We start from the raw sequence: 13943 nt of genomic DNA, 5'->3' as shown, positions 1-13943 counted from the left end.
TGTATGTCAGTGTTAATAGCAACATGTGCCGGTTTGAATGTATTGTGTCCCCCAAATGCCATTATCTTTGTGGTCTTGTGGGACAGACGTTTTGGTGCTGGTTAGATTTGCTTGGAATGTGCCCCACCCAGCTGTGGGTGGTGACTTCGGTGGGGTACTCCTATGGAGGTGTGACCCCACCCATTCAGGGTGGGCCTTGATCAGTGGAGCCATATAAAACATGCTGACTCAAAGAGACTGAACGAAGTGCAGCTGTGAGTGATGTTTTGAAGAGGAGCAAGCTTGCTAGACAGGAATGTCCTGGGAGAAAGCCATTTTGAAACCAGAACTTTGGAGCAGACGCCAGCCACATGCCTTCCCAGCTAACAGAGGTTTTCCGGACGCCATTTGCCATCCTCCAGTGAAGGTACCTGATTACTGATGTGTTACCTTGGACACTTTATGGCCTTAAGACTGTAACTGTGTAGTGAAATAAACCCCCTTTTTATAAAAGCCAGTCCATCTCTGGTGTTTTGCATTCTGCAGCATTAGCAAACTAGAACACAACATTATTCACAACAGCCAAAAGCTAGAAACAACTCAACTGCCCATTGACAGATGACTGGATAAACAAAATATGGTATATCCATACAATGGAATATTATTCAGCCATTAAAAGGGATGAAGGTCTGATGAATGTGACAACATGGATGAACTTGGAAAACATTATGCAAATCTAAATAAGTCAGACACAAATGGACAAATATTGTATGACCTCATGTCTGTGAAATATCTAGAATAGGCAAATTCACAGAGACAAAGCAGATTAGAAGTTACTAGGGACAGGGAGGGTAGGAGGAGAGGAGTGGGTATTGCTTGGTGGAAATAGTTTCTGTTTGGGGTGATGAAACAGTTTGGGACCTAGATAATGGTGACGGTTGCGTAACATCGTGAATGTAATTCAAACCACCGAATTATGCACTTAAAAATGGTTAAAGTGGCAAATTTGGTTATATATATTTTACCTCAATTAAAAGAAAAACAAAACAAATGAACAAACAAAAACCAAGAACTTTCTACAGACAAAGAAGGAAACTTCCTCAACCTGATAAGGACCATCTGTGAAAAACCTATTGCAAGCATCGTACTTAATGGTGACAGAAGGATGTCCACTGTCTCTACTGCTCTCTAACAATGCACTGGAGGTTCTAACCAGGGCAATGAAGCAAGAAATGGGGGGGAGGGGACCATCCAGATTGGGAAGGAAGAAATAAAACTATCTCTATTTGCAGATGATGTGATCCTGTGTATGAAAAATTAAAACAAAGAAAAGCAAAAGGCTCTTCAATTTGGGCCATCTTGTGGAAAGTCCTATGACTGCTTCATGCCCTGCGTCCAGCCCCATTGTTAAGTCATTGCATCTAAACCCTGTAGGTTTCCTGGGGGAGGGAATTGAGGGGCAGGGGGTGTGCTAGACTGTTGGGTGTAAGGTTTTCAGCACTTGGGGACCTCTTAAAGCCACTAGTAGAAGGGACCTAGGCCCTGGCTTGTAAAAGCGTGTCCGGGCCACCTGAGGACTGGCGTGGGCCCAGAGAGCAGGATGTGACAGCTGCTGCTGGAAGGGACCCCTTGCTCCCACGTACTCCCTGGGAAAACTTTCTGTCCCACAACTAGGGCTTAGAAGACAGCCATGTTTTATGTCATGTGATCTCCCTCTTGCCACTGATTGGCTGCCTGTCCCAGGGGCTGGTACAGAGATGATCCAATCAGCTTCTCTCTCCGCATCTAACTTGGAAATGCTAAGAGAATCAGCCCTTGGGCTGTGGAAACAAGGCTGAGCCAGGGGCAGATTTGCAGAAAGGAGGAGACCCTGGGAGAGAGGGAAGAGGCAAGAAAAAGCAGAGCCTTGCCAGCTCAGAGGGACAGAGGGTTTCCCGGTGGCCTGCCAGACCGGCTTCTGGGCAAGCACTTCCTGTGCTTTGAAGTGCCTTAGTTTCTACTAGCTGCCCTTGTGCAAATGCAGATTCTGATTCAGTGGCTCTGGGGTGTGGGCTGGGGGCCTGAGATTCTGCATTGCTCAGAGCTCATGAGCAGCGCTGCTACTTCCTCTTTAAGGACAATAATTTAAGTAGGGAGCAGGTAGACAGGCCACAAAGCTCTTCAATGGGGGAAATGTTTTTTTCTTGAGGAATTGTGGGTGCACTGATGTTCCTTGCCAAGGATGGTGCTAGTTTAAATTTCAAGAATGTGAGATCCACTGGGGAAGGTCTGGCCCTAGGAGGGTGTTGCAGTTTGGAGCTGTATATGTACCCCAGAAAAACTTGTTCTTAAACCCAATCCATCCCTTTGAGTGTAACAACTCGTAAATCAGATGTTTTGATGAGGCTACTTCAATGAAAGTGTGACCCACTTCAATCAGGATGGGTTTTAATCCTATTACTGGAGTCCCTTATAAGCAGAATGAAATTCAGACACAGAGAGAAAGCCAGAGGGGGCAGCCAGAAGCTGAAATCAGTGGAACCTGGAAGAGACGGGAGAGACCAGGTGACATGTGTCTTGCCATGTGACAAGCTAAGGGCTAAGGATCACCAACAGCCAGCCCCAGAATGCCACCATCTTTGGTGAATAGCATTGCCTTGATGACACCTTGATTTGAACTTTTTTTGCCCTAAACTCAAAACCGTGAGCCATTGCATTCCCATTGTTGAAGCAAGCCCATTGCACAGCATTTGTTTGAGCAACCTAGGAAACTGAAACAGAAAGGGGCTCGGTGGCCCCATCGCTGTCCTGAGAACACGAGTGTAGTTTCACCCTTATGAGCTGTCTGCCCTCCTTGCACAGGGCTGGCTACAATTGAAAATGCAGAGCCTCTTGTTCAACAATTAAGAACCTCAAGATGGTGACAGCAAAGCATTAGACCAACCATGGAGCTGTTCTATGGGCAAAGACCCGTGCAACTGCACAGACTTCAGGTCCTAAAAGCCACCCTGTCCTTGGAAGGTGAACCCCAATGATCCCACCATCTGATCTACCCTTGACCATGGCTGGGACCTGTGATTTGCTTCTAGGCAACAGAATATGGCAAAGATGATGGAATGTCACTTCTGAGAGGACATCGTTCTACAAGATCCATCTTGCTAGCAGACTGTCTCTAGACTCTCCCCCTTGCTGGCTTTGAAGATGTAAGAGATTGAGGGGTTTGTGCAGCAAGCTGAGAGCAGCCTCAAGCTGACAGCTAGCAAGAAGCCATGGCCCCCCGCAGTCCTACACCACAAGGAAATGTATTTTGCCGACTACATGAGTGAGCTTGAAAGAAAGTCCGTCCCCGGTTGAGCCTCTGTTGAGAACCCAGCCCTGGCTGATACCTTGATATGTGCTTTGCCAAGCCCTGCTCAGACTCCGGACCCATGGAAACTGTGAGATAACAAACACGTGTTGTTTTAAGCTGCTAGGTTTGTGGTAACTTATGTTGCAATAGATAATGAATTCAGAAGGTCTTCTCAGAGCTCTCAGTTGGAAGAGGTCTTATTGAGGTGTCTGGCTCCCTGTGTCACCGGATAATCTCTCTACTGAGGAATCTGATAATGAGCACACTGATATTTTCTCTCTTTGCCACTCTCATGTACCACCTGATGCTTTCTGTTCTGATAGTGAAGAACCAGTTATTCCTTCTGATATAGAAGCATATTTAACAGAACTTTTACCCCAAAACACTCAAGTACAATTTCCAAATGATAAAAAGTGGAAAGTCATTACTATAATAACTGAGACAGTTGATTCATATCCTTTGAGTCCTATATTAGAAATTATACTTAAGGAGACGCTAAACAGTTAAAAGCTGCAAATATTTTCAAGAAAGCAGAAAGCCCTTCTCAACCTTCTTACACATAGATAACGTGTAATCACTTGGTCCTCTGTGTCAAAAGAAAACACCGTTGGGGCTGTAGCTGTTACTTCAATCATAGATAAGTTGTAAATAATGTAGCAAGGCTGAATACAGTTTTAATCTAATGTGTGCTTATCAACATGATGTAATGGCTAAAGTAATCAAAGAATGAAATAAGAAAACTTTTTAGTAAGTTAGAGATAAGTGATAGTAACCTCTTTTCTAATTTTTTGTTTTATATAAGTAACTGTAAACTTTATATAACTTTATATGAAGTTTATATAAGTTAGCTATATTAATTTTATATAATGTTATATAACAAAGTATGTTCTGTTGCTTTTACAGAAGTCATAGCTTAATTAGTAGCTATATTTTCAGTAGAGTTTTGCAGATGTTCAAAGCTAAGCCTCTGATAACACAGTGGAAACCCTCCTTCGATCTTGATTCACTCGTGGTTCATGATGCATAATTTACCACTCAAGGTTCAAGTGTAAAAATAGAATATGATCTGATTGAATGTACTCTAAATCAAAAGTGCTATAAATACTCTGTAACCGAGTCAAAGGGGACCCCTCTGATCTCATGTCCAGCTGCGTCTGGAGGCGTGGGGGCTCCCAGGCTTGGTGATGTATTAATTAATTTTTACATGGTAAATTTGTTCCTTTTGCCCTAAGTGCTCCTTCAGTAAAAATGTGTTAAAGGTCCAGTCTCGTCCTGAGTGCTCTTTTCTTTTAAACCACTGTCTGTCCCTATACTCTTATTTGAGAGGGAGGTTGCTTGATGAATCACAACATAAGTCTCAGGCCTTTTCTAACGGAGATCACAGGTTTGAGGTGTAAAGAGCCGGACCCGGGACATCTGTGCTCTCACTCTGCCCCCACCAGGCTGTCGGCGGTACTGCACCGCAGAGAGGGCACTGGACAATGGTTGGCAACTTCCTGTCCAAGGGCCTCTATCTTAGTTTATATTAATTAATACATCCATCAGTCTCTTGGGAATTGGTTTATGTGAGTGAGGCCCTTGGAAAATGAGCAATCCTGAGACATGGACCAACCAAATGAGTTTTTGAAACCACTAGGTTGAGGGTGAGCCCCTGGGACATCAGCTGGGGTCAGTGTGGGTGGGTGGGAAACTGGGGTCCTCTCCCGGTGTTTAGCTCCTTTCTACAACTTCAGCGTGGAAATCTGGAATTCTCCTTATTTTTCCTTCAGTATCTTTTTTCACTTAAAAAAAGATCGCCAACCCTTTTCTTTCTTGCTAGAATGTTCCTGACTTTGTAAACAACATTATGCCCTTGCATATTTTGCATATCCAACATTTTCCGTTGGATGTGTCTTAAAAATGACGAGTATTGCTGATACCATGTGGCTGGCCGGTGGCTGACCCCAGCTGGCCGTGGGTGGTGAGGGACAGGCCGGCCTTAAGCCAGGGTGAGCTCACCCAGGTTTGTGGCCTTTCGAGATCCCTGGCACACTCAAAAATGGGGAAACTGAACACACAACCATATGATGATCCCGTGAACCACTGATTGTACACTTTGGATGATTATCTGGTATGTGACCATATCTCAATAAAATTGCATTTAAAAAAAAAAAAGGAGAAGCACAAGCAATGCAACTGGAATGAAGGAAAAACCCAACAAAGGCAGCTTTGCCACTTCTAGAGGGTTCTGCCCAGAGCATGGAAACCGGAGCCCAAACTCCTGGGTTCATAACACCCCGTGCCTCAGTTTACCCCCTAGCCAAATGAGGATGATAATGGAACTTTACAGTAGCTATTAATTATCACGATTATAATTCTTACTTGCAGCCTGCACAATCAAACCCTCCTCCCTGGGGTATCGGGAGAGCGGGGTCTCCGTCCACGCAGGCGCTGTGTGTCCCGGGGCTGGTCACCTAGCGCCGCTGAATCTTTTTTCTGACCTGCCAGCTTGGGCGAAAGGGAAGAATGAGATGAGGTCATCCAGGGCAGCTGCTGGGCTCCGAGGCCCGGAGGCTGGCCACTCCCCCTCCTGCAGCCACGCCCCCAGCCCCAGCCCCGCCCCTCGATCACGCCCCCGCGGCCCGCGCCGGCGATTGGACAGCTCCCAGAGGGGGCGTGGCCAAGCGTGGCCGGATCCCAAGTCCCGCGTCCCTGCCCCGCGCCTGCCGCCGGATCCCGGCCGCCCCCCGCCATGGGCCTGGAGCTCTACCTGGACCTGCTCTCGCAGCCCTGCCGCGCCGTCTACATCTTCGCCAAGACGAACGGCATCGCCTTCACGCTGCGCCCCGTGGAGCTGCTCAAAGGTGGGCCCCGCTTCGGGGTTGGGGGGACCCGGAAGCCTGACACCCCATCAGGAAGACCCGGAGATCCAGGAACCCCCGCCCCACACCCCCCAACCCTGCTCGGGCCCCTGGAACAGACGTCGGGGCTGCACTGAGGTCCAGAAAAGGGAGGGAGGGCGGAGAGATGGGGTGCAACCGGGGGGGTAGGGGGAGCCCCCAAAAAAGAGATGGGGGTGGGAGGAGAGGGGCCAAGGCCTAAGTGGGGAGTCTGGGACAGTCGGGTCCCGCCTTTGCAGCCCCCCACCTACTGTGATTCTCCAATAGCAGGCAGCCAGCCCAGGCATGGGGCCAGCCTGCACTAGGGGGGTCCCCTCTCCCCAATTCCCTCTGCCCCTCCTCCTTTGCCTTTTCCTTTTCCTGTCCCTTCTGGGAAGGGGGGGTGTGTGCCTCTCCGGGCTGCAGGAGCTGCCAGCACCAACTTTGGGGTGCTGGGGAACAGGAAGGGGACAGGGTGGCCTGGGGAGCCTTGCACCCTGAGCAGGGTGGGTTTGTTTGTGTGGCTGGCACCCCCAAGGCCCCCAAGGACACAGCGCTCAGGACAAAGCTCATCAGGGGGTGGGGGAGGGGCAGAAGGAAGCAGAGCCCGAGTGATCAGGTGAGTAAGTGGCCAAACCTTCCACCCAGGGTCCCCCCATCACGTCCCACCCTGGCTGTCTGTCCCCCAGAAACCCCATCTCCTCCCGGCGGACTGTGGACTGCTTCCACTTCTCCCACACAGGGGTTACCTCCGGGGAGAGGGCATGGGGCACAAGGGGATGTCCGAGCTGGGATCTTCAAATGTAGGGGTGCAGCGGGAGGCCTGTCTCACCCAGAGAGGAGGGGAAGGTGTTCCTGGCAAAGGATCAGTCTGAAGGGAGGTTAGCAGGGGTGCTTGAGCTGGAAGGTTGGCAGATCCTCTGTGGCTTTGAGGAGCTTCAACCTGATCCTGGGGTAATAGGGAGCTATTGAGGGCTGTTGAGCAGGACAACAATGAGACTTGCTGCCTCTGCGGGAACAGAAACCACACAAACGAGCCCAAGCAGAGGCCAAGGTTACAGGAGACAATGGGCTGTATCTTTCAGGGGCTGTGGTTGTCAGAGCCTAAAGGCCAGGCCAGAGCTGTGCCCCCATTGCCAGGGTGGGGACACAGAGGGGCCGGTGGAAGCTGGCTGCAAGTAAATAGATACCAGGGGAAGGCCACTTCTCTGTGATCGGTGACCCTGCCTTAGAGTCTGGGGGTCGGGGAGTTGCTGGAGGGGATCAGAGCCCCACTCACGTCACCAGCTGCCCTGCCTCTGCAGCTTGGGACACCCTAAATTTGAGTTCGTGAAGCTGGTGGGTGGGGCTGGCCCTGCACTTGGAGCTCTAGTGGGGTGCATGGGGTCAGGCCACGGGGTTAGGGGGTCTATCTCCTACCAGCTGGAGAGCAGCCTCCTGTGGTTGTCCCCACCTGCCTTTGCCATGCCGGGGAGCAGGGCAAGGTGGACCTGGCACTGCAGGCAGTGGGCACAGGCCACGAAGGGCTCAGCCTTCTCTTCCTGCCTCACTATGCTGGGCTTTCCCACAGGTGAGCACCTGAGTGACACCTTTGCCCAGGTGAACCCTCTAAAGAAGGTGCCGGCCTTGAAGGATGGGGACTTCATCTTGACTGAGAGGTAACCAGAGCCCTGGGGCTGCTGTCCCAGAACCATCCTGTCCTCACCCTCTATTTTTTTTTTAATTGAGTTTTATTGAGATATATTTACACACCATGCAATCATCCATGGTGTACAATCAACTGTTCACAGCACCATCATATAGTTGTGCATTCATCACCCCAATCTATTTTGAACATTTTCCTTACACCAGAAAGAATCAGAATAAAAATTAAAAACTAAAAGTAAAAAAAGAACACCCAAATCATCCCCCCCACCCTATTTTTCACTTAGTTTTTGTCCCCATTTTTCTACTCATCCATCCATACACTGGATAAGGGGAGTGTGATCCACAAGATTTTCACAATCACACTGTCACCCCTTGAAAGCTACACTGTTGTAGAATTGTCTTCAAGAGTCAAGGCTACTGGGTTGCAGTTTGATAGTTTCAGGTATTTACTTCTAGCTATTCCAATACATTAAAACCTAAAAAGGATTATTTATATAATGCATAAGAATGTCCACCAGAGTGACCTCTAGACTCCATTTGAAATCTCTTAGCCACTGAAGCTTTATTTCATTTTACTTCGCATCCTCCTTTTGGTCAAGAAGGTGTTCTCAATCCCATGATGCTGGGTCCAGATTCATCCCTGGGAGTCATATCCTGTGTTGCCAGGGAGATTTACACCCCTGGGAGTCAGGTCCCACGTAGGGGGGGCAGTGAGATCACCTGCCAAGGTGGTTTATTTAGAGAGAAAGGCCACATCTGAGCAACAAAGAGGCACTCAGGGGGAGACTCTTAGGCACAACCACAAGTAGGTTTAGACTCTCCTTTGCAGTAACAAACTTCACAAGGGCAAGCCCCAAGATCGAGGGCTCGGCACACCAAATTGTCAGTTCTCAATGTTTGTGAGGACATCAGTAATAACCCAGGTGGGGACATCCAACATTTCCGCATTTCCCCCCAGCTCCTCAGCCTCACCCCTTATTTTATGGACAAGATGATAGTCCTCAGGCAAAGGGCCCTTTTCCCATGTCCCCCAGGAAGTTTGCCTGGAGCCCAGGAATCTACCTGCTGCTGTTTCAATTTATGATGATGGTTGGGAAGGCAAGCATCTGACTTTACTGCTCCAGCAATCCTTTGGCTGTTGGTGAAAGTATCCCTGGGACAGGGGCACAGGGTGGGACAGAGAGGATGGCAGCTCTGGCCCCATGGGGGACAGCCATCTGGCCAAGCTCGTGTCAAGACGGCTTGGAGAAATCTCGGTTGCCCCATCTCCAGGATGAAGCTGGAGACCCTTCCTCCAGACGTGTGGATTTGTTACATCACTCTAGGTCCTAAGAAGTTGAAACTTCTGCAGGGAAGGTCAAGCTTTCCCCCTGGCTCTGCCCTTTCTGTTACCCAAGTACCCATCATAAGGAGAAGCTGGGGTTTGTGCTTTGGAGGTCATCTCCGAAATCTCCAGATGGAAGCACCTCCGATGGGTTCCTTGGACACGTGGCTGGCTCTGTCGTCCCTTCCTGATGCCTCCTCATGCCTGCTCATTTCTCAGCACCCATGGGTACCAGCCAGGGTGGTGGGCAGCCCCTGCCTTCTCTGACTCTTCCCTCACTCTCGGAAGGTCTATGGCTTGCAGGGAGCTGCAGCCCCCAGCAGGGAAGGCTTGGACAATTTAGCTGATAGCAAAAAGAGCTTCAGGACATCTGGCAGTGACATTGCATCATTCAGCTAGGGCATGGGTGCAGGATTCGTAATGGGGAAAATATAGTCCAGAGGCAGTTCAGAAGGTTTTTGCCCAGCCATTGGAGTGTCCCACATTCTTAAAAGTTTTCCTCTGCCCCTGTTCCAGCTTGCTAATGCTGCTGTTATGCAAAACACCAGAAATGGATTGGCTTTTATAAAGGGGGTTTATTTGGTTACAAAGTTACAGTCTTAAGGCCATAAAGTGTCCAAGGTAAGGCATCAACAGTAGGGTACCTTCACTGGAGAAAAGCCATTGGCATCCAGAAAACCTCCCTTAGCTGGGAAGGCACATGGCTGGTGTCTGCTTGCTCCCTGGTTACGTTTCAAAACGGCTTTCCCCAAAATGTCAATGTCAGCTTTCAACAGCTCTCTTCAAAGTGTCTCTCTAAGCTGCAGCAAGCACTGAGCTCCCTCTGTCTGAACTTTTATAGGGCTCCAGTAAACTAATCAAGACCCATGCTGAATGGGAGGGGCCACACCTACATGGAAATAATCTAATCAAAGGTATTACCCACAGTTGGGTGGGTCACATCTCCATGGAAACAACCCCATCCAAAGATTCCAACCTAATCAACACTAATACATCTGCCCCCACAAGATTGCATTAAAGAACATGGTATTTGGGGGACATAATACATCCAAACTGGCACAGCCTCCAAATTTATAGATCCTCAGTACCCTTCTAGTTTCACCCCACCCACTGCTATGGCAACCTCATCACCAAGGGCAGTGGGAAAGCTTCAGGGCTTTGTCTTCTACTGTTCCCTGATCCTATAGCAAACCTCCCCTTATATCCTGCAGAATGCATTGGGGACCTGAACTTCCTGAATTGGTTTAGATAGAAGCTTGTTCCTGGCACCAAGAATGACTTCAAGAACTAAGGAATGACAGGAAAACCTTTATAAAAATCAGGCTATCAGGGGTTGGTCTGAACGGCATATAGTGGAGTAGATGCTGACTGGATTTAAGACTGAGCTTTGATGCCACCTCCTTTGGGAAGTCTCCGCTCCTCTGAGCAGAAACCAGCCCTGAACCCTTGGCAGGAAACTCTGCTGTGGGATTTTGCTTGGTGGGAGGACAAGCTAGCTTGGGTGTCAGCCTCAGAAGGACTCTCAGCTCTGCTACCCGAGGGCCTTGGCCCCTGAGGCCTGTCCTTTCATCTTTCTAAGCCTGGTTTCCTTGTCTGGAGACTCAGATGAATACTTTGGCAGATTGTTAGGAAGATTACAGAAGGTTCTCTGTGTGAAGCACTAGCAGGATGCCCTTCCCACTTCCATCGTGTTCCTCTCTCCCCATCAGTGTGGCCATCCTGCTCTATCTGACCCGCAAGTACAAGGTCCCGGAACACTGGTACCCTCGAGACCTAGAGGCTCGCGCCCGCGTGGACGAGTACCTGGCTTGGCAGCACACAACCCTGCGGAGAAATTGCCTCCGGTCCCTGTGGCATAAGGTGAGCCCCCCGGGGGGTGGGGTGTCATGGGGTGGGGGTGGGGGTGAGGGCAGAGGGCACTCTAGCTTTCTTTTCAGTTTAGGTCATTTCAATTGACCTGTCTCCGAGTCCACCGATTCTTTCTTCTGTGACGTGCCAGTTGCCATTTCAACCCGTCTACTGAATTCTTTATTTCAGATTTGTATTTTTCAGTTCAAGAATCTCCATTTGGCTCTTCGTGAAGAATTTTCCTTTGTCGGCTGAAATTTTCCACCCATTCACTAATGTTGTTCATTTTTCCTTCTTCTAAATTCTTTACCATATTTATGATAGTTATTTAAAGGTCATTTCCAGCTAGTTTCAATTCCCGCAGCCTCTGTGGGTCTGTTTGCGATGATTGTTTTTTCCCCCTCTTGATTATGGGTCGCATTTTTCCTATTCTTTGCATGTCTCATAATTTATTTATTATGTGCTGGGCATTGTGTGTAAAAGAAGATTAGAGATTAAAGTAGATAATAAGTATCCCTAAGAAAGGGCTTGTACTATCCTCTGTTCAGCAGTTTGGTGACAAGGTGATCTCTCCTGGCTAATCAGCGGTTGGACTGGGTTCCAGTTTTAGTTAGTTTTAGTTTATCTCTGGTTTCAAATCATCCCTGGTTTCAGATATCTGGAGGGTGGGATGATCAGGTTGCTCATTCTAGCAGGGCTTTGGAATCTGAGCTCCAACTATGAACAAAACTGTGAAATCTTCCTGCTTTTCAGCCCTGCCCCCAGTGCCCTCATCCCCACCCCCTTTGCTCCTTAGTTGGAAAAGCCCTGCTTCTCCGGGCCGGGGGTGAAAGGGACTCACCTGGAAAGGGCTCCTGCCTCTTGAGAATTTAGTGCATTTAGGCCAGTGCTGGCCAATAGAATTATAAAGTGAGTCACATGTGTAATCTTAAATTTTTTAGCAACCACATTAAAAAATAAACAAAGACAGGTGAAATTAACAAATTTTTTTAATCCTCTAGGTTAGACATATTACCCATTTCAACGTGTAATCAATATAAAATTGTGTAATATTTTACATTACTTTTTTATACTAAGTCTTCAAAAGCCAGCATGTATTTTATATTTATAGCACATTCTCAGTTAGATCCAGCCACGTTTCGAGAGCTCAGTAGCCATTTGTGGCAAGTTTTTTCCTCCCTCCCTCCCTCCCTTCCTTCCCCTTTCTCTCTTCCTTCTTTCTTTCCTTCCTTCCTTCCTTTTTTCCTTTCTTTCCTTCCACCCTCCCTCCCTCCCTCTCTCCCTCCCTTCCTTCCCCATTTCCCTCTTCCTTCCTTCCTTCCTTCCTTTTTTCCTTTCTTTCCTTCCACCCTCCCTCCCTCCCTCTCTCCCTCCCTTCCTTCCCCATTTCCCTCTTCCTTCCTTCCTTCCTTCCCTCCTTCCTTCCTTTTTTCCTTCCACACTCCCTCCCTTTTTTCCTTCCTCCCTCCCTCCTTCCATTCCTCGTTTCCTTCCCCTTTCCCCCTCCTTCCTTCCTTCTTTCTTTCCTTTCCCATTTCCCTCTTCCTTCCTTCCTTCCTTCCCTCCTTCCATCCCTCCCTCCCTTCTTTCCTTCCCTCCTTCCCTCTCTCCCTCCTTTCCTTAAAAAGAAAAGAAGTCCACCATTCTTTTGATAGCCTTAAAGAAAAATAAGATTATTTTCTTTCCAGTGTCTGTTATATGGGTGCAATGGTCCTTGTGACTGTCTATATTGTAACAGAAGCTGCACGCCTTATCTTTTAAAATCCAGAAAAGTGCGCGGATAGTCCTGGGTCATGGCTTTTTTGTTCTGTGTCACATCATTTTTTATAAAAAAAGAAACATTTGAGAACAAAAGTCAAAAGGCCTCTTCGTTTTCCCCTCTCCTTCCCAAGAAGCCACCACACTGGGATTTGATGCGTATCCTCCCATGTCATGATCTTATGTATGATTCCATTTACATGGAGCCATAAGCAAAATAAAGATTTGCTCTGTGTGTTTAAAATGTTAAATTAACACCCTCACACTTATATCATTCTGCTACTTATGTGTTTCACTCAGCCTTATGTGCTTTAGATCTTTCCATTTTACTATCAGAAGATCTCTTTCATTTTTAAACTGCTCTATGGTATTTCTTGATATGAATAAATCAGAATGTATTTTCTCCCTTATTTTGATATTTTATATTTTAAACAACTGAGAAGTTTGGAACCACCAAACAGGAACTAGTGGGAAATGGAGACAGGGGAGACTGCTGGCCTGAATTGGGGAGGTCAGCCGGGGGGGATGGGGCCGACCCCTCAAGGAACAGTGTCTTAGGCGCTGGGCAGGAACGTCAGCCTCACATGGCCAGCACCCTTACATTGAAAAAGAAGCCAGAGTACGATACAAAGATGTGAACTGTAACGTGGACGATACTTAACAGTACGATTATAATAATATTGTTTTGAGGCGGGGCAAGATGGCAGACTGGTGAGCTGTATGTTTTAGTTACTCCTCCAGGAAAGTAGGTAGAAAGCCAGGAACTGCGTGGACTGGACACCACAGAGCAATCCGTCTTTGGGCATACTTCATACAACACTCATGAAAATGTCGAACTGCTGAGATCGGCGAAATCTGTAAGTTTTTGCGGCCAGGGGACCCGCGCCCCTCCCTGCCAGGCTCAGTCCCGGGGGAGGAGGGGCCGTCAGCTCCGGGAAGGAGAAGGGAGAACTGCAGTGGCAGCCCTTATCGGAAACTCATTCTACTGATCCAAACTCCAACCATAGATAGACTGAGACCAGACACCAGAGAATCTGAGAGCAGCCAGCCCAGCAGAGAGGAGACAGGCATAGAAAAAAAAAAAACAACATGAAAAACTCCAAAATAAAAGCAGAGGATTTTTGGAGTTCTGGTGAACACAGAAAGGGGAAGGGCGGAGCTCAGGCCTGGAGGCACATATGCAAATCCCGAAGAAAAGCTG

General features: G+C 48.2%; 1 protein-coding gene across 1 annotated transcript; it reads left to right on the top strand.

Moving 5' to 3' along the window:
- The first annotated feature begins 5970 nt into the window (after window positions 1–5970).
- Window positions 5971–11857, top strand: LOC119524832 (glutathione S-transferase theta-1-like). The gene is made up of 4 exons (XM_037823463.1): window positions 5971–6150; window positions 7736–7823; window positions 10846–11012; window positions 11781–11857. The coding sequence occupies exons 1-4, from the start codon at window positions 6039–6041 to the stop codon at window positions 11855–11857; spliced, it is 444 nt and encodes a 147-aa protein (XP_037679391.1). The 5' UTR covers window positions 5971–6038.
- Window positions 11858–13943: the final 2086 nt, after the last annotated feature.

The sequence above is a fragment of the Choloepus didactylus genome (assembly GCF_015220235.1).
Source record: "Choloepus didactylus isolate mChoDid1 chromosome 23 unlocalized genomic scaffold, mChoDid1.pri SUPER_23_unloc1, whole genome shotgun sequence".
Lineage (NCBI taxonomy): Eukaryota > Metazoa > Chordata > Mammalia > Pilosa > Megalonychidae > Choloepus > Choloepus didactylus.
The sequence above is the reverse complement of the archived record's forward strand: the minus strand, read 5'-3'. Positions and strand labels throughout refer to the sequence as shown.